Source organism: Camelus dromedarius, chromosome 27, assembly GCF_036321535.1.
Source record: "Camelus dromedarius isolate mCamDro1 chromosome 27, mCamDro1.pat, whole genome shotgun sequence".
Taxonomy (NCBI): domain Eukaryota; kingdom Metazoa; phylum Chordata; class Mammalia; order Artiodactyla; family Camelidae; genus Camelus; species Camelus dromedarius.
This window is the reverse complement of record NC_087462.1, coordinates 25491411-25512319: the sequence shown is the minus strand read 5'-3', so window position 1 is coordinate 25512319 and position 20909 is coordinate 25491411. Positions and strand designations below refer to the sequence as shown.

General features: G+C 37.0%; 1 protein-coding gene across 3 annotated transcripts in view; it reads right to left on the bottom strand.

The window, feature by feature from the left end:
• CNOT6 (CCR4-NOT transcription complex subunit 6) overlaps positions 1-20909 on the bottom strand; it is a 58302-nt gene that overhangs the window by 7438 nt on the left and 29955 nt on the right. For 2 of the 3 annotated variants that reach the window (XM_031438001.2, XM_064480184.1), the window contains 6 exons: positions 15496-15682; positions 13442-13527; positions 2857-2961; positions 2707-2775; positions 1486-1643; positions 572-726 (listed from right to left, as the gene is read on the bottom strand). In XM_031438001.2, coding sequence (XP_031293861.1) covers positions 572-726; positions 1486-1643; positions 2707-2775; positions 2857-2961; positions 13442-13527; positions 15496-15682 — 760 coding nt within the window. The remainder of the gene's footprint in view (positions 1-571; positions 727-1485; positions 1644-2706; positions 2776-2856; positions 2962-13441; positions 13528-15495; positions 15683-20909) is intronic. The other variant, XM_031438002.2, reaches the window with a different exon arrangement.

Here is a 20909-nt window from a genome sequence, read left to right as displayed (position 1 = left end):
ACACACAGACACAAACAAAGTTGGGAATAGCAAGACCTTAGCTTTGTGGGAAGTGCAAATTTCCTAATCTTCCTTAACAGATATGATGGCATGTAAATCACAGTATGGAAAATCCTCCCCTCAACACCAAGCTGCCCATGTCCACTTAAGCTGCTCTCAGTCTGTTACAGACACAAATAACATCTTGAAAAATGTTCACAACGTAAGATAATGTAATTATCTTCTATCTAGGTTTCATGCTGAAATATTCCATCCTGTACTTTTTAAATAATTCTCTTCCAAAGTATGGGTTTAAGAATCTCTCTACGACCCTGGAGGGAATGCAACTGCAAGGCCTTCAACAACTGGAGTTAGACCAGAGCAGATACACGGAGAGATAGCAGCACTTCCAACAGGTCCTCCGAAACAATGTTATTTCTGATGAATCAAAACAAAACCCTATGAGTCAACAGTATTGTTTTCTTGAGAAATAATATAGTGCCTCATTTTCTTATTTGCCAACTAATTTCCATCCCCTTGACCCCCTCCCTGCAAATAGAGATGTTTCTTTTTGAAAAATAGGATGACTTACTTTTCTGTCTTGAAGAATATTGCACAGCCATCGACGTGTTTTCTCTCTTGTTCTGACATTGTCCTAGCTCTAGATTTAGGACTAAAGAACCCATTATAGCCACGTTCTTTCAGTTCTACCAGAAAAAAACTGTAATACTGTTCCGTTTCAACCTCCTGAAAAATTGTAAACAACAAAGTTATTTCAAAATTAGTCCTATGCATTATTTTGTACAGTTTGAGAGCTTAAAATAATCTCAAAGGACTGATCTGTAGGATGAAGAATATAGTATCTTTTTGATGTAACTTATCTGAAATCAATCAGAACACCTACTTATCATTTTACAAGTACCAGCTGACAAAGTCAATTCTTTGTTGTTGAGAAGTAAAGACTGGAAAGACATCAGCTCTATGCATGTATACTTCCTTGTATTTTAGAACTGGTGTAGAACAAGAATAGAGAGGTAGAAGTAACTCCACAGATCACAATTTCAGGCCGTAAGAAGAAACTGACTTGCTCAAGGTCATAAATTATTATGAGAGTTGGACTGAGAACCTAGTTACTGTGCACCAGGTTTAATGTTCTTTCCACTCTCATTATTCAGTTACCGCTGGTAGCAAAGCAAAATTATACCTTGACAATGCCACAATGTCAGTAACATGGTCACCCAATTCATAACAGCAAGCAGGGGCATCGGGAGAAAAAAGGTGAACATTTGGCCATCACAGCAAATGCTTAAACCCTAGCTTAACCCATTTGCTTAGTTTGGCACCACAGTGCTGCAATACAAAGCAGGCAATGAATGCTCTCAGAATTTACCAAATACAGAAGAAGTCAGTATTTTAAGAACAGCTACAGCCAGGGCTTCAGGTTTCTTGCTTTATCAATGTTGGGGCATTTGTGCAGTTTAAATAAATGCTTTCCAGCTGACCTACCTGAAGACTCACGACATCAGCGTTGCAGCTCAGGATTTCCTGGATGATGGCCTTCTTCCTGTAGTCCCAGTCCAGCGCCCACGACGGACAGTAGCCGTACAGCTGCCGGGTCGCATACTTATCACAAAGAACATTATAGCACATGACAGAAAACAAGGCTGTAGGAAAGATAGCTTTACTTATTCACACACGTGGCAGAAAAAAAACACAATTAATTTCAATAGTTTTCACTTAGATGCTAGGTTTGACTTTATTAATTCAATATATACTCACTGAAAAGCTACTAAGCGCCAGACAAGGCACAGATAAAGGCAGACAGTAAAGGAAGGGCAGACACGTGAACAAATTACAATGCAAGTGATAACGTGCTCCTGCCAGAGGCACGCACAGACGGCTCCGAAGCTACAAGACTAAGATCGTGAGCCCTTCAGCCTCTAAGAGCAGGGCTCCTCATTTCTCTGCTCCCTCCCCCACTTCACCAGCTGCTAATGGAGGATGTGGAGACCTGACAGCAGTTTTCGTATAGGCATCCTTCATTTTCTTCTACAGAGCAACTGTGACTAATTCACATGAAAAGAAAGGGGTATTATAGGGCAAATACTATTACATATATCACAAAAGTGCCCGAACTGTTTTCAAATAATTTAAAAAGGAAATTAGAGGTCATTAGTTCAATTTCTCTCTCAAAGAGGTGTTCTATCTTAAAATTTTGTATTATCAAATATATTCAGAACGTAGTAGGATCTGGAAACTTACAATATAGAAAGACTTTGGTGTATTTATTATAACTGAATTTGATCAATATTTTATAGCAGGTTTTCTCAGGGGTGGCACCACTGACATTGCGGGTAGGTAAATCTTTGCTGTGGGGTGCTGCACTGTACACTGTAGGATGCTCAGCAGCATCTCTGATCTCTAGCCACAGGATGCCAGGGCACTTCCAACAGTTGCTGACAATCAAAAAATATCTCCAGACACTGCCAAATGTCCTCTGCGGGATAAAATCACCTCTGGTTGAGAAGTACAGCTTTATAGCATACTTTCTATAGCACAGTACAGAGGCCAGGTAAACAAGAATTAAGTCTTTATTATTATCTCCAAAATCAAATCAACCTTAAAGCATTCTACTGTGACACTGCCCATCATCTAAAGCATGTTAATAATACTATTAGATTTATAATGACCAAGCAAAAATAAGATCTAAAACATTAGGCTACCAACCAGTTGGCCGTGTTCTGTCTGGTTCTTGTAGCATAATCCAAGATCTTGGTGGTGGCTGGTCTGTTGAAACTAGTTCAACAAAAAACACAAAATTAAACAATGTTCTTACAAGTCTTTATAAAAAAATAGTTTAATCAAATGACCACTTACTTCTTTTTGCAGTACCTGCCAAATTATCAAGCAAATAGTTCAGTAGCCTTCTTGTTCCATCTGGTTCCAGATAGAGATTTAATATATCGTGGGTGAGTGGATTTCCTGGAAATATTTAAAACAGGTAAAATGAAACCAAAACAAGTACTAAAATACTTCAAAACCGAAAAAAATACCAAATTATCAGATCCCCTATAACAATGTATTATTAACATACCAAATTAGAGAAAATATTTTTTCAGTTTTTAATGTGAAGAGTGAAAACGATTCACACCATGTTCTATAGAGGTCTCCAAAGAATGACTGTTAATGAACTGATGTCAATCTAGAAGATACCTAGTGGTGCTCTGCATCTGAGCCTGCCTCGTCAACACTTTCATAAGGACCAAAAGCCAGCAAAACTGGTTTGGAGAAGAGTGGGAAGAAGGACTTAGACAAAGGAAAGGTGACAGCAAATATAATGACTCAGAGGATCAAAACTTAAGAATACAACAAAGTTAATAAGAAAACATCCTGATGACAAGGGAGTCTAGCACTTAGATTTTTAAAAATTCTGATGAATAATATGGGAAACATAATATGGGAACAAGACGGGAAAAGCTTGGTTTAAGATTCAGTCACTAGGGAAGGGGGAAAACTCCAGGATCACAATCCATCTGTAAATTCAATCTCTGTTTCATAAGTGCCAAAAAATAAAAGCAAATGCAATGATTTACATGTATCTGTAACTGTCTCAAATCCTCTTAAGAAGGATTTCTCAGGTACATATGAGAAATAACAGTCTCGGACACTGTTTCAAAAGCAAAGTTCCTATCCGTGCCATACAAGCGGCATACTGTTCTGGAGGCCACAGCTCCATTTTAAGAAAGACTAATAAATTCAACAGATTGAAGAAAATAATGAAAATGATGAAAGATCTTAGCCATTCCAGATTAAAAAAAAAAGATATGGGATATAAGAATGACCACAGCACAGAAAAAAAGTGTTTTCCTTTCTTCTTGTAAAAGAGTAGACTCATAGCAGAATAAGGACCAAGGGATAAGATCTACTAGGAAAGCCAGCTCAAAGCAGAAGGGTAGTAAACCTCAGAACCATTTAAGACAAAATGCCTGGGCCTGTGAGGCAGTGGAGGGCCCTCCGCTGAAAGGTGGGTCACACGGATGGAAGAATAGCTGAGCTGGCTGACTTTAAGACCCCTAGGACTCCACAGCTCTTAAAATCTGAGAACCTTAAAGGTAAAAATGTGCTCCTGTAAGTGCAAAGTATATGTCTACAGGGAGGCAAGTTACAACAGAATCGTCCCCCCATATGTGCACAGTTCTTTATAGCTACCAGAATGCTGAAATTTTCATTTAGTCACAATCCTATGAGGAAGATGGTTGTAACCGGAAAGTTACTAGGACTCTTGTTAAAGACATTCTGAGAAAATGAGGTCAACTAAAAACTTCTCAGTATCAGGTAAACGTCCCATTCTAACTAGACCTTAACTAATGCTGTCTTTTTCCTACTTTCTAGTGCGAAACATTATTTAGAGGCAACTGCTGGCTACTTATTAACTATGTGATCATCCCTTCTAAGATCTTTCTACAAAATTAAAAACCATTCTCAAACCCAAACATCTATTTTTGACTCTCTAATAAATGCACAAAGCCAAATGGTGTATTCCCCCAATATCTACTTGCTTTTTGAAATTCCTTTAAATCTAAAACTAATCTGCTCTTCGTTGCCTGGAAGAATAATATACTTAGGGTGAAGTTAACAAGTACAATACAATTCTGGAATTAAAACATGGTATCACTGAGTCCTCAGAACTAAGGAACATAACTGAATGATACTTAGGGTGAAGTTAACAAGTACAATACAATTCTGGAATTAAAACATGGTATCACTGAGTCCTCAGAACTAAGGAACATAACTGAATGAGAGAAGTCATTTCCGGAAAGATGGAGTAAACATCCTGCTAAATACAACTAAAACCCCGGTGATTGTGGGTAAAGAAACAAGACTCTGAAACGTGATGAGAAAGCAGAATGACCAAAGACCTCAAGACTCGAGGAACAACATAGTGGTGAACTCCCTGGGTTTACTTTTTAGCCTCACAGATCACAGTCATGAAGGTCAAGAAGCCAGCAACAGAGAAACATCAATGGGTCCAGAAAAAAACTCCAACAGAAGCCCAAGAACAAGGAAAGGGCAGTCTAACAAAACAAGACCTTCAGACAGTAATATCTCTAACGCCAGCTAAACACCATAGAAACATAAATGATGTCCTCTCTACTCATGCCGGCCAAGACCAAGCAGTGAGCTTAGACTTCCACCCTTATGAGGAAGTAAGGAGGTGCCCCAAAGCCCTAGCAGGTATTGCCAGAGACGACCAAGTAGGGAGCTGGGACTTACATCCCCTCTAGGCAGCAACGAGCTCCTCCTCCTCCATCCTAGACTTCTACCTCAAGCCACAGTAGTGAGGTGCTTCTGCCTCTCTTCTGGGGACTGGTGTCACAGGAGATGAGGAGAGTCAAGACTTTTACCATCTCCCAGCAGTAATGAAGTCACCCCAATGCAGTGACTCTTGGCACACAGGGAGCCAAAATTGCTACCTGCACCCAGTTAATCCTCAAGTGTCAACAAAGGCTAAAGGGAATCTTAACTCCAGCCTCCCTGGCCGTTAGGAGATGGTGCGCTCCATTTCCCTGCCACAGCAGTCAGAGAAAGTCAGGGGGAAGTTTAAGTAAGACCTAAAGTCTTACAACATAATATGAATATGTCCAGTTTCATGTGAAAATCACTAATCATATCAAGAACCAGGAAGATTTCAAAATGAATGAAAAAGATAATAGATTTCAACACTGAGATGACAGAAACATTAGCATCATTTGATCAAAACAGAGAGAGCACGATAAAAACGCTTCAATGAAAAATTACAAACATGCCTGAAATAAATGAAAAATAAAATTAAAAAACAGGACAATTCAATAAAGAAAAAGAAAGTTTTGGTAACAAAACATAAAAAAAACAAATGGAAATATTAAAACTGGAAAATGGAATAAATGAAATAGAAAGCTCAGTGGATGAGTTCAATAGCAGAATAGAGGGTCAGAGAAAAGAACTGGTGAACTGGAAGACAGCACAATAGGAACTACCCAATCTAAGCCACAGAAAGGAAACAGGCTGAAGAGAAAAAAACAAAACAAAACAGAAGAACAGATCTTCAGGGACCTGTGGGACCACAACAAAAAGATTTAACATATATGTCCTCAGAGTCATGGAAGCAGAGGACAAAAACACAGGGCTGAAAAAGTACTCAAAAAATGGTTGAAAACTCCCCCAGTCTGGCAAGAAACCTAAACCGATAGATTCAACAAGCTAATAAAACCCAAACTTTCTCTTTTGGAAAAAACCCAAAGAAATCTACACCAAGCAACATTATAATTAAACTTTTGAAAACTAAAGACAAAGAAAAAAATCTTGAAGGCAGCCAGAGAAAAACAACTTTATCTGTAGGGGAAAAAACAGTTTGAGTAACAGCAAACTTCTCATCACAAAGGTCAGAAGGAAGTGGCACAGAATTTTTTAAGTGCTGTAAGAAAAGAACTGTCAACCTAGAATCCTATATCCAGTGAAAACATCCTTTAGGAATGAAGGAAAAACAAAGACATTTTCAGATGACAGAGAACTAAGACAATCTGTTGCCAGCAGACCTCCCTTAAAAGAATCATTAATGAAAGTTCTCTAAATAGAAAGGAAGTGAAAACAGAAAGAAACTTAGAATATTAGGAAGGAAGAAAAGACTATGTTTTAAAAAAGGGAGGGGGGACAATTGTAATAGGCTTTCCTTCCCTTAAGTTTTCTAAGTCATGTCTGGCAGTTAAATAGGGGGGCAAATAAAGAGTCAAAAAGAGTTACAGTTATGGTTTCTATACTTTATTCAAACTGGTAAAGTAATAACACCAGAAGACTGTAATGTTATGTTTCTATACTGAAATACCTAGAGCAATCACTGAAAAAGATACACAGATAGATAATTCAAACACACTACAGACAAATTAAAATGGAAATGTAAAAAAAATGCTCAAGTAACCCAAAGGCAGGCAAGAAAAAAGAAAACAGAGAAACAAAAAACAAGGAGAATAGAAAACAAAAAATAAAATGGTAGATGTAAGCCCCAATAAATCAATAATTACAATGTAAATGGTCTAAATTACAGTGCAAATGGTCTAAATACACCAACTAAAAGACAGAGATTGGCTGAGTGATTTAAAAACATGACCCAACTATATGCTGTCCACAAGAAATTCACTTCAAATATAACAATATAAGCAGGCTAAAAGGAAAAGAACGAGAAAGATGTTGTGCAAACATTAAACAAAGGAAAGCAGGAGTGGCTAAATATCAGATAAAGTAGACGACAGAGAAAATAAAATTACCAGACTGCAAATGGCATTATGTAATTAATAGTAACAGCTCAATATCCCCAAGAAGACACAGCAATTCTAAAATATATCCACCAAACAACAAAACTGCAAAATATTTTAAGTAAAAACTGACAGAACTGAAAGGACAACAGAGAAATCCACAATTATAGTTGGAGACTTCAACAGCCCTCTCTCAAAAACTGATAGAACTAGACAAAATCCACAGCATCATCAATCTAATAGACACTAGATAAACATATTGGATTTAATCAAGGTTTATAGACCATCTATCCAATAACAGCAGAATACATATTCTTGTCCAGTGCCTCAGGGACACATACTATGACAGATCATATCCTGAGTAATAAACCAAATGTCTATAAATTTAAAAGAAGATATTATACAGAATATATTCTTCAACCACAATGAAATGATACTAAAAATCAGTAACTGAAAGACAATAAGGAAAATCTGCAAATACTTGGAAAATTCTAAATGATCCATGGGTCAAAAAGGAAGTCTAAAGGAAAATTTTAAAATGTACTGAGTTAGTGAAAATAAAACCACAACATTCAAAATCTGTTGCTGGATACAGCTAAAGTAGAGCCAAGAGGGAGATTTAGAGAATGATGAATGCATTAGAGAATAAATGAATATATTAGAAGAAAAAAGTTTCAATTCAATCATCTCAGCTCCTACCCTAGAAACCTAGGGAAAAAGAGCAAAATAAAAGCAAAAAGAAGAATAAAAATATTAAAGAGCAGAAATGAATAAAATTGAAAACAAAAAAATAGAGAAAAAAATACTTTTGTTTCTTTGAAAAGAGCAATAAAATTGACATTTACCAAGACTGATAATGAAAAAGAGAGAAGACAAAACTACCAATACCAACAATGAAATTACTACAGATCCTACAGAAATCAGAAGAGTAAGGGAATACTACAGACAGCTCTATATACATAAATTTAACATATACGAAATGGGCCACTTCCCTGAAAAACACACACCGTTACAACTTGCCCAGTAGATGATTTAAATAGCATTAGACCTAGTAAAGGAAATGAATTCATAATTTTAAAACTAACAGAAAAGAAATCCCCAACCCAGATTGTTGCACTGAAAAATTCTATTTAAAAAAGAATTAACTCAATTCTACAGAATCTCTTCCAAAAAACTGAATGGAACACTTTCAAATTCATTTCATAAAGCTAATATTACCTTGATACCCAAACCAGGCAAAGTGAGTATAAAACAAACAAAACTGCAGACAAATATATCAATACAGAGTCAAAAATCTTTATGAAAATATTAGTATACAGATGTCAGCAATAACTAAATTATACATCATGATCAAGTGGGTTTTATTCCAGGAATGCAAGCCTGGTTCAATATTTTAAAATTAATTACCAGGCTAAAGAAGAAAAACTACATATCGCATGACATCAACTGATGCAGAACAAACATTTGACAAAATTAAACACCCACTCATGATTAAAAACTCTCAGAAAAAGAAGACTAGAGGGAAATCTCAAATAGATAGTGTCTACAAAATATCTACTGCTAACATACTCTAAAATGAAGTACGTTTCTGGGGAAAAGGAGGAATGTCTGCTCTCACAACTCTTATTCAAGGTAGTGCAACAAGTTCTAGCCAGTGTCATAAGGCAAGAAAAAAGAAAGAAAATGTATGCATATTGAAAAGAAAGAAATCAAATTGTCCCTATTTACAAGTAACCAATTTTCTACATAGAAAAAAAATTTAATTGTCAAAAAACCTACAATATAAAAAGCCATTATATTTCTGTATACTGGGAATGAATACATGGATAGCAAAGTTGAAAATATATTGTCATTTACAATCACTCCAAACAAACAGACAGATATAAATCTAATGAAACATTTACAGGACTTACATACCAAAAACTACACAACAGGGATAAAAAAAAATCTAAGATCTAAATATATGGAGAGACATAGCATGTTCATGGATTGGAAAACTACATAGTAAAAATGTCAGTTCTCCTCAATCTGATAAACAGATTTAACACAATTCTGATCAAAATCCCAGCAATATTTTTTGTAACTAAGACAGATTATTCCAAAATGTATATGGAAAGGCCAAAGAACTGTAACAGCTAAATCAATTTTGAAACAGAAGACTATAGTGGAGGAACCAGTCTATCCTATTTTAAGACTTATTACCCTGTTTCAAGTTCCAAAAACTATGTGATATTGGCAGAGGGATAGACACAGATCAATAAAAAGAAAAGAGAATCCAGAAATAGAGCCACACAGATATGTCCAACTGACTTATGAAAAAGGTGCAAAAGCAATTTAATGGAGGACAGCCTTTTCAACAAACGGTGCTCAAGCAACTGGACATCTACGGGCAAAAAAACGAACCGGGAACTAATCCTCACTTCTTTTAACTCAAAACAGATCAGACTTAAATGTAAAACATAAAACCATAAAACTTCTCAGACAAAACACTGGAGAAAATCTTTGGTATTTAGAGCTATTCAGAGTTCTCAGGCTTGACACCAAAAGCAGGATCCATAAAAAGAAAAACTGACAAACTGGATATCATCAAAGTTTAAAACTTTTGCTACAAAAAAAATCTTATGTGATATGTGACTTATAACAAGCAATATGTATTTGGTCTTTGTCCATTGTTTCTGGCACACAACTCCTCAAACCTTGGAAATTTCCTAAGTGATGAGAGTGATAAAGATCCTCGTTTTGTTAATGAGGTAACTTCCGGACTCCACTGAAGGATGGGGCTGGTTGCCAAGAAAATCAACTACATGATCAGAGGGCTGGAACTTTCAGTCCCACCTCCCTGAGGGGAGAGGCTGGAGGGTAAAGCAATCACCAACAGCCAATGATCTGATCAATCATGCCTACGGAATGAAGCCTCCATAAAAACCTAAAAGGACAGGGTTCAGAGAGCCTCTGGGTTGGTGAACATGTGGAGATTTGAGGAAAATGATGTACCTGGAAGAGGACATGGAAGCTGCGTCCTTTCCCCACACCCTGGCCTAGGCATCTCTTCCATCGGGCTATTCCTGAGTTATCCCCCTTACAGTGAACCGGTAATCTAGAGAGTACACGGGTTGCCTGAGTTCTGTGAGCCATTTGAGCAAATTCACAAACCCAAGGAGAAGGTCGCGGGAACCTCCAATCTGTAGCTGTTTGGTCAGAAAGACAAGTGACAACCTAGACTCATGACTGGCACCTGAAGGTGGAAGGGAAAGGTGTGGGGAGGGGAGTCTTGCAGGACAGAGCCTTCTACCTGTAGAATCTGATGCTATCTCTGAGCAGTGTCAGAACTGAGCTGAACTGTAGGACATCCAGCTAGTGTCCTAGAATTGTTGCTGTTGGGGGAAACCAACCCTCACCACCCTCCACCACATACACGTACTGGAATTGGGTATTAGAATCCTTTCACTCTGTTAGGTGGATGGAAAGACAAGCTACATATCAGGAGAAAATATGTGCAAATCATGTATTTGACAAAAGCCTAGTATCTAAAATATATAAAGGACCCAAAATCCAATAGTAACAAAGTAAGCAATCCAATTAGATAGGACATGGGCAAAGACACAAGAGATTATTTCACAGACAATGCTATACAGATGACAAATAAGCATACACAAAGATACTAAATATCTTTAACCATCAGGGAAATGCAAATTAAAACCACAGTGACATACCACTACACACCTATCAGGAAGGCTAAAACAAAAACAGTGACAACACCAAATGTTGATAAGGATGTAAAGAAACTGGATCACTCGTTTATTACTGGTGAAAATGTAAAATAGAATAGCCACTCTGGAAAAGTCTGGCAGTTTCTAACATTATGACCCAGCAATTGCACTGCTGGGCACTTGTACTGGGCATTCACATACTACCTGCATACAGAACATTCACAGCAGTTTCATCTGTAAGAGCCAAACACTGGAAACTGCCCAGATGTCTTTAGACAGCTGAAGGGTTAACCAGCCATGATGTATCTGTACCAAGAAACCCTGCTCATCAACGTCAAGGAGCAAACACGCAACAACCCAGGTGAGTCTCCAAGAAATCAACCTGAGAGGGAAAAAAGCCTGATTCCATTTATAGATTCTTCTTGAAATAATAAAATTATAGAAATGGAGAACACATCAGTGGTGGCCAGGAGTGAAGGTGTTATCACTGGGGAGAAACTGGTAAAAGGCACATGACTTGTTCTACATTATTTCTTACAGAGTCACACGAATCTCTTAAGTATCTCAAAATAAAAAAGTGAATGAATGGACATCTAAGGTTACAGTCCTATCTTTTATTACAGAACAATTTTGAAGAACATGGAAAAACGTTTAAAAAAAAGTGAAGCAGGCTAATCCTATGTAATCAACTTTAAAGACAATGATACGAACTAATTCATGAGGCAGAAATACGTAGCTTATGAATGGATGATGTAGCAGACAGATAAGACTTCTGAACTAAGTGATACATTTTCTCTTCATTAACAGGTACCATGAGAAATCAGTGAAAGAAGTTTTCAGAGAGCAAGCACAATGTAACTCTTTCAAGTGAGAAGGGAGCACAGCATTACAGTGTAAGCTGCAAAGCTCGGGAAAATAACTCTGGATTGGTCTAAAAGAGGTGAAATCAGTGAAAAGACTGCTGTTGCAAAGAGATGTGTAACAACGTCCAACAGAGTATCTGAGATAAACAAGTATCTGTGAAACGATGCTTCAAGAAAGAGACGTAAAAGCATAAATGTCAAACAGTAAAGCATCTTTCTGAGATGGAAAAGCAAGGGATCATGAAAAATGAAGGTGCCAAAAAAGACTGCCCTCCCATCTCCAGCATTTACTTTCAGAAGCTTTTACCCATATTAACTCAGCATGAAAATTTGTGACTAATGACCCTCACCTCAAGTAAAGTTTGTGAATCCTTAAAGAAATGAATACAGATTAAGGTTTGTAAAATATATACTATAAGATTACAAAACCTTGAGCCAGAAGGATATAAACAGTAACTGTCTCTGGGATGAGAAAAAGACTAGAAGAGGAACAAAGAGGGCCTTAACATCCTGTAATGGTCTATTTCTTTTGCACTAAAGAACAGACACAAAAGTGACAAAATACTGTTAATTTTGATGGTCAATATACGTATACTTTGTTACATTTTATATTTTTCTGTTTTTCAAATTTAAAACAGGCAAAGAAAAACTAGCTAGACTTACCATGGAGAGACATAACAGAAAAAGAAATCTGCAGCTCACACTTCCCTGACCTTCATTTTAAGAGGCCTCAGACAGTGCAGCCCACACAGGCAAAAAAACCTCCCAAACAACCATTTATAAATATAAACTTGATGTTTGTTGAACATGGTCTTACATATACTCGGTAAATGTATTATTTGTTGTTTTCCATTTGGTTTTGTGAACAATACCATTACTTTTATGATATGAAAGGGATTTATAGAAGTAAAATCTCATTCAAGATATTCAAGAAATGAAAGTATAATTTTTGAAGACTTCGTTATGTGACTTTTTTAGTAATCAATTATAGAGCAAGCTGGGTACATCTGGAAAAATTTAGTTATTGACATATTATTAAAATGTGACTTTTAATCTTGCTGGTTTAAAAACATATCCCAGTAGTTCTTACTGGGTCAATCACGCCCCCCAAATTCTAATGTATTAATTAAGTCCTCATAAATCCTTTTTTTAAATTTTTAAATTTTTTTTAGTTTTAAAAAAATGCTTTAAAATACTGGTCTTTATTAGCGGGTCCAAGTGGATCAAAATTTTCCACTTGTTTTCTGCACTTTGTGAGAATCTCCACTTTTTGAGGTTTGAACATTTTTTAAAAAAGCTATTTACAGCATGATGAAATATAGTATGACATCAGGAATGTATCACCAGAACACAGAGGTGACTGAAACAAAGGCTAGAAAAGCAAGGCTAGGATAGGAGCAAAAAAGAATAAAAAGACTAGTAGCAGACAACCTATAGGTGAAAGAGAGAAAAAAACCACTGGGCTGTATCTCACAAACTGATGAGCTCTGTGGAACAGTGAACCTGCAAATCCCCTGTCAAAAAGACTTCCTCTTGTGGCTTCTTTAGACTCCAAGACATACATACAAATCATAAGAAGCACAAATATGGTAAGTCATACCTTTCAGGCCTAAAGTCTGCAACTGAAACAGTTTTCCCAGCTCAAAAGGTAGAACTCGTAACAGGTTGTTATTTAAATGGAGTTCCCTGTTGATGTAAAAATTCCAAGTCAGAAGACATATTAACCTTTAACTAACAGCAAAAATCAATAATTTCTAGGATTATGAAAGCTCCTAAGAATGACCAAATTTAATATTATATTCCAGTATCTATCTAGCATATTGCTTCTCAAACCATATGAGGTCTTAAAAAAACTAAGACACAACAAAAAACCCAAACAGCCACAGACCAATACATTTGTAAGACACAGGGAAAAAAAAATGAATTACTATAAAAATGGACTGAGAAAAAAAAAAAAAGACCAACTATAAACCCCAATTCTTTCAAGAGTATTAGATTCAACAGATATAAAATCACTCTCATGTGTGTCACTGCAGGCAGGCTGATGACAGTTTGAAAATGGCACAGTCCACATACCACCCTGAGAGCAACTCTGGTTTAGCACACATGAAGGTCTACAATATGTGTTTAAGAAAGTGGCAATGATAAAACCACCTAACCTGTGAACTGCTAAAAAGGGAATTTAAATGATCATACAGTACCAAATCAAAACAGCTTATGACAGCTATACAGTAAGTTTATGATTACTCTTTCTCCAAATTTACTAAATTTCACTTTAGAAACAGTGGTGGCTATAGTAACTACTGATTATTTTAATGATTTGTTTTGTACAGAAAATATAACTATGAAAGGAATACCCAGTAGGAAGAAAAACAAAGACCCAATATTAAGATACTGGCACTTTCTTACAATAAGGTTTACTTACCAATTTTTACATGTGAATGAGAACTGTTTCTATAATCCCTGGTTCTTGGAATTTAAATGAACCTTGGTTACTAACGAGTAAACCAGAGGTTGGTGAGGCCATAAACTGAACAAGAAAAACTTGTTCTAAATACTTGATTCATGTTTATTTCCAAATATATCACATGGAAAAGGAGTTCCTTTAAGTAAACCTGGTCCAGAGGATTGACGGTATATACTCAATAATTAAGCCTAAAAAAATGTCAAAGGCTGGACCGGGAGCAATAGAGGCAGAGAAACTCTCACAAAATCCTTACTCCCTTTAACCATGTAGCAAATGATAGATGGCAGCAGAAAAGCCAGTGGAATCAAAGAAAAAAAGACAGGTAGTATGAAATGAGGCAAGGTGTTTCATTGGAATTAACATAACAGATGGAAACTGGCTTTCTATTCAACTTGGGTAGATCTCATTTATCTTATAAGACAGAGGTAATGAGAGAAACAGCAATTACCATTTATTAACACAGTATGTGTCAAGCAGGGCTGCTAGTAGTTTTTTAGTCATCATCTCCAATCTCAGCCTTGGCTGAGGAGATACTATAGCAACTTTACAGACGAAGAAACACTCGGCGAGGCTGTAAGAAGCCTGTCCCGAATTACACAGCTTGTAGATGACAGTCCGGCTTCCCACCTGAACTCCACGTGACTCCACCTCCTATCCCCCTCTAGTCCACACACCGTAGTCCTCCATCTTCAATCGCTAATTCTAGCTTCTTTCAAGTCCAGGCTTTATCACTATCATGCGTACAAACCCGGGCATGGCCAAAAAGGTTTCACTCATTAGCAATGACTTCCTGGACCCCATAGTAAGGATGGTATGGTGTCCCAGCATTTAGTGGGGAGAAAGCAGCTCAGCTGTCTGTCACACCTGAGGGCATATATAGGATAACACAAGGGCCTTCTATTTGTTTGCCCCACTCTGCCCAAAAATTTTGCTTCAAAAATAAAGTATATTACACAAAACAGCGATAAAACACATTTCAGACAACAGAGCTACTGGATTTATTATTTATTAGCTGACATTCAATTTTCCCAGAAAACTTTACAGAAAGGATATAGTTATGTTTACTTTTGTTCAAATACCATTAAATTGATAATGTTGATTCCTGACAAAATGGTGTTTTCCCCAACAGCATAACAGTACTCTGTTTCAGCGGGTGTAGCGCCATGTACCAAGCTGAACCTGCATACCTGAGTGATGCCATGTTTCCGAGTTCTGCCGGTAAACTCCGGATTTTATTACGGGACAGGTCCAGATACACCAGATTGTGAAGCTTGGCAATGTCTGAAGGAATGCGGGACAGGAAATTGTCACTTAGATACAAAGCTGTCAAGTGAGTTAGTGACCACAAAGATGAGCTTAAGCTTCTTACTTTTCCTGTAAGAAAAGAAAAAATGGGGCAAGGATTATATAGTATTCTCTATAATTTGGTCCCTGGATTAAATAACATTCAGATTTTTGATGAGTAATAATTTATTATACAAAAAACTGTGAAGAAGGGGCCAACGGGAGAAAGCTTACCTGTTCTAGAACAATTCACTGCTATGATTAAGTTATTAAGTCTCCACTTGGCAGACTAAAGAAAAACCATTTAAGGCAATACTTCAATATTTAGATTGTACTGCTATTTTTAAGAGCACAAAAGACTATCCTTTAAAGTGTCCTCAGCTATGACAAGAAAAAGTATGAATAATTTACAGCAATGATAAATCCAATATTTCAATATGAATGATTTGGACATATGCCCCCCCCAAATCAAATCTAGTGTCCCAGAGGCTGTTCAAATCTATAGTCCAGAAAAATAAGAATTCTGCCTACCGATAAAAGGTAAATGAGATATTCTAAGCTTAGCAAAGTTTTAAGACCAAAGAACCCAACTGATAATTTCATCAATAACCATGTAACTAAACAAACATGTACTGTATAATTAAAAGTAAAAATTCTTGCCCAAAAACGTATCAGGTATTAAGTCACAACTATACATAAACAAACAGCAATAGACATAGGATTCAGGAGTCAACAGCAGTAACCAGGGACAGAATAACTTCTTTCAATGCAGTATTAAATCTGTATTTTGGCACTTCTTGATAAGATGCCAATCGTTTCTAAATCCATCTAAGAATTTTCCCCATAATCTTTTTAATGGTACAAGATTATAGCCTGAGAGAGAATGAAACAAAGAGATGCAATGAAAATATACCAGTCTTTAAGAACTGATTTTCTATTGGCTGAAAAAGCAATCTTAAGACTTCTAACCCAAATGGAGTAACGGGGACCAAATTTACTATCCTACCTGAACAACTATAAACATATATAAACATATAAACATCAGGCAATATACATGAATCAACAAATCAACAAATTTCAGAGATCAGACTCCAGTGATTTCTGAAGGATGGGAAACAAACAAGGCAGGTCCTACAATTTTCTCAGCTTACTTCCTGGACAGAAGCACAGGGAGGGGATTTCAAGGTAAGCAGAGTGACTCCCCCTCTCTCAAGTTCAGGAGACAGGGCAAAGGTCCAGAGAAGCCAAGATGACTAGAATTTCCAAAGGCAGAATAGCAGAGAGATGAACAGAGAGCTCTGGAGATTTGGAGGTCCCCCTGAGGTTGTCAACTGAGTACTGATCAGCATATGCATATGAGAAATTGCCTGAGCAGACGGAAAAAACACCTGAAAGAAGTAGAGACAACAATCCCCAGGTTCACACAGAATTGAGGCTAGTATCACTCAATAAGGTAAAATTCACAGTATCGGGCAGCCAATTAAAAATTACCAGGTATGCAAAGGAACAGGAAAACAATATCCATAATGAAGAAAAAGTCTATCAATCAAAACCAGTCCAGAACAGATAATGATAAAATTAGTAGATAGATACTAAGAAGCTAGAAGACTAAACATAGTAAGTACTAATATGAGACATCATAGACACTCAAACTTCCATGGCTGAGAGGAAGTGGGGAAGACTGCTAATGTGTACAGAGTTTCTTTTGATGACAATGAAAATGTTCTCAAGTTGATTATGGTCATGGGTGCACAATTCTGTAAATTTATAAAAATTACTGAATTTGCACTTAAAGTAGGTGAATTGTGTGAGTTATATATCAAGCTGTTACCAAAAAAGAGACAGAGACACACACAGAGGCAGAAAAGTTTCCATATTAAGATAGTCAAAGAAAAATGTACTACCTACCTAGCATTCCAATAAAAATATCTTTCAAAAATGAAGGCAAATTACAAGATGAAAAGAGCTACAGAGATGGATGGTAGTGATTGCTGCACCACATTAAAAACATATTTGATAAAACAAAAAGAAAAACCTTCCCCAAAAGAAAACTGCAAAACCAAATAGGTTCATTGGTGAATACCACCAAACTTTTAAGGAAAAACTAGTATCAATTCTAAATGTCAATTCATCCAGAAAACTGAAGAGGGTATTTTCCAACTCACAAAATAAAGAAGACTGTGTTGTCAAATTTGCAAACTGGATTAAAAGGAAAGAGACCAGATTAAATTACACGAACAGCACTAAGGAAAACATTTGGCAGATTAAACACAGCAACAATGTTTAGTTTAAAAACAGCACCCGATGGAGAAGGAAACAAACTTGGTGCACCAAGCATATGAGTTAACAAGTGGACGTTCAATCCATAAAGGCAAACACAGTTGCAGAGGTACATACACATCACTGAACTTCTGTGGGAAGGAATTCATGTCCTAATAGCAACAGAAAGATGCAGCTTCTTCAAAGTAAACAGATTTAATTTAAGTGAAGATTATACTTGAAGGTAAAAAGCTTAGAATCTGAGACTAGGAAGACTAAGGCAAGTATTAGGCAGAAGACAAGACAGGACACACCCCAGCACATTACTTCTGGAAGAATACACTGAATCACAACACAGCGGCAGCAAGCGGTGAGATGAAAGCTGGGGCTGAGAGGCTGAGGTGCTGAGCACGGCTTCAAGGCCTCCTACACAATTAGGAAGACAAAATGGAACTGAGGCACTACCAAGAAGTCAGTGTTAACCACCAAGACTCCAGGTGGGACCTACGAACAGAGCAGGGTGACCCTCCAGCAAGCCACCCCTCACAGCCACTGAACAGCAGGTTCAAACAAGACGGATGAGCCCTAATCAATTCAGGCCACCCACCCACCCACCCTTACAACAGCACAAAGCACATCTGCAAACAGAAAACCAAATTCACTCTTACGGAAGAGAATATCATCCAGATCATCAAATTATTCTACCATTTCATATATAATTCCCAGTAGTTAATAAAAATTACCAGACCTAAGGACTGAAAAACGGAAGAAAAAGAGAAACAACAAAACAGAACCCTAGGAGGTTCAGATATTGGAGTTACCAAACAGACTGTTCAAAAAAACTATAATAGACTTACATTTTCAGCAACATAGAGTAACATGGACTGGATTTACCCTCCCACCTAAAGCAACTAAATAAACGCACAAATATATGAAAAACTGAGTTTCAGGCATCAGATACCAGGCAGCACAGGGCAGTGATCACTGACATGGGAAACAATCAAGGGGAGTCCTTAAGATGTTCCAGTTTACTCTACAGTTTCCAGAAAGTAGTCAGGGAGACAGAGACCAGATGGAGTCTGGTGATCTATGTAAGTTTAAGTTTAAGAGATGAAGCTGGGAGTCTAGAGATGCCAAAAATGGTTACAGGTCACAGGGCAGAGTGCCAAAAGGAGAGACTACACAGATAGAAAGCTCTGGAAAACTGAAGAGGACCCCACCTCCCCCTCGGTCTTCAGCTGAGCAGTGACCATCAAATGCACGTGAGGAACAACCCAAGGGTGGGGAAGTGGAGACCAACCAAAAAAAGCAGAAAGAATAACCCTTCATGTCACACAGGGCTAGGAAGAGTTCTGTGTTCCCACCAGGGTAACTTACAGAGAACTCAGAAAGGTATTACTTAAAAGCAAGCCTCCAGATAACCAAACTGTGTCCAAATAATTTAACTGTAACCCAGAACAAAGCTCAAAAGTATTTATAGGAATACAAAAATATCCAGCACCCAAGAAGGTAAAATTCACAAGGTAATTGTGAATAAACATTACCAGGCACACAAAAAGAGAAAGAGGAAAGTTGAGAGGGGGTAGAGGGAGTGGGGAGGAATCAAAACCAACCTAGAAATGAAAAAGAATTAGTAAATAAGAATATAAAAAGTTATTATAACTGTACTGCATATGCTCAAAAAGGCAACAGCAAAATGTTAAGGCATGGGAGATACAAAAAATACCCACACTTCTAATTATGAAAAATACACTATTACTAAATGAGATTAATAGCTAACTAGATATTGAAAAGAAAATATCAGTGAAACTGAAGACACAACAATAAAAACCGTCCAAAGGGGGAAGAAAAAAAAAAAACAAATAAACAGAGCATCAGTAAGTTATGGGATAACTTTAAGATACAAGTAACTGTATTCCCCAAAAGGCTGGGGTGGGGGGAGAAAGGGAAAAACATAAAATATTTGAAAGAAATAGTGGCCTAAACTTACTCAAATTTTATGAAAACTATAAACCCACAAATCCAGGAAGCTTAACAAAACTTAAGCACAAGAAAACTGGGAAGAAAAAATACCCTACACCAAGGCACATCATAATTACACTGCTTAAAACCAGTGATAAAGAGAGAATCTTAAAGCAGTTGACAGAAAAAGGACATACATAAAAGAAACAGCAGACAACAAGAAACAGCAGACAACAAGAAACAATGAAAACAAGACAGGGAGCAGGATCCTTAGATTACTGAGACAAAAACTGTCAAACTAGAACGCTATGCCCAGCAAAACTATCTTGCAAAATATAAGGCATAAAATTCAGACATAAAACCAGAATAAAAAAATCACCCACAGACCTCCAAGAAATATTAAATGAATTCCTTTAATCAGAAGGAAAACGGTAACAGAAATAAACCTGCCTATACACAAAGCCATGAAAAACACTGGATATGGTAAGTACATGGGTAAATAAAAGCCAACTTTTCCTAATACTTGACTGTTTAAAGAAAAATAACAACATACTGTGAGACCTTTAACACATGTGTAAGTAAAAGACATGACAGGAATAGCACAAAGGCCAGAAGAGGAGAAGCAGGTATACTGTTAAGACCCCTATACCATACGTGAAGTCGTTTAACATTACTTGATATATTTTGTAAATAAACCCTAAAGCAACCATTATGAATACTTACAACTAACTGGTCAACAAAGGAGATAAAAGGCAATTTTAAAACATAACTAGTTAATCCAAAAGGAAAAAAAGGCAACAAAAAAACATATGGGAGAAATAGAAAATAAACAGCATGACAGCAGATTTAAATCAACCGCATCAGTAACAGCATTAAATATCAACGTGTCTTAACAGATCCAAAAAGAGAGAAACCAACGAGTATCTGAGAGCACCGATTTGAGACCATTATCAGCACTAGGAAGAGCTCAGTGCAAGTCAGGAACAAGTGTAGTGTCCACAGCAAGTATGAAAGCAGCCTGGGTCCCAGGAATTCTCCAGACTGACCAGCCAAGGCCCACACTGAGGATAAAAAGCTCCAAAAGTGGAAATAAAAT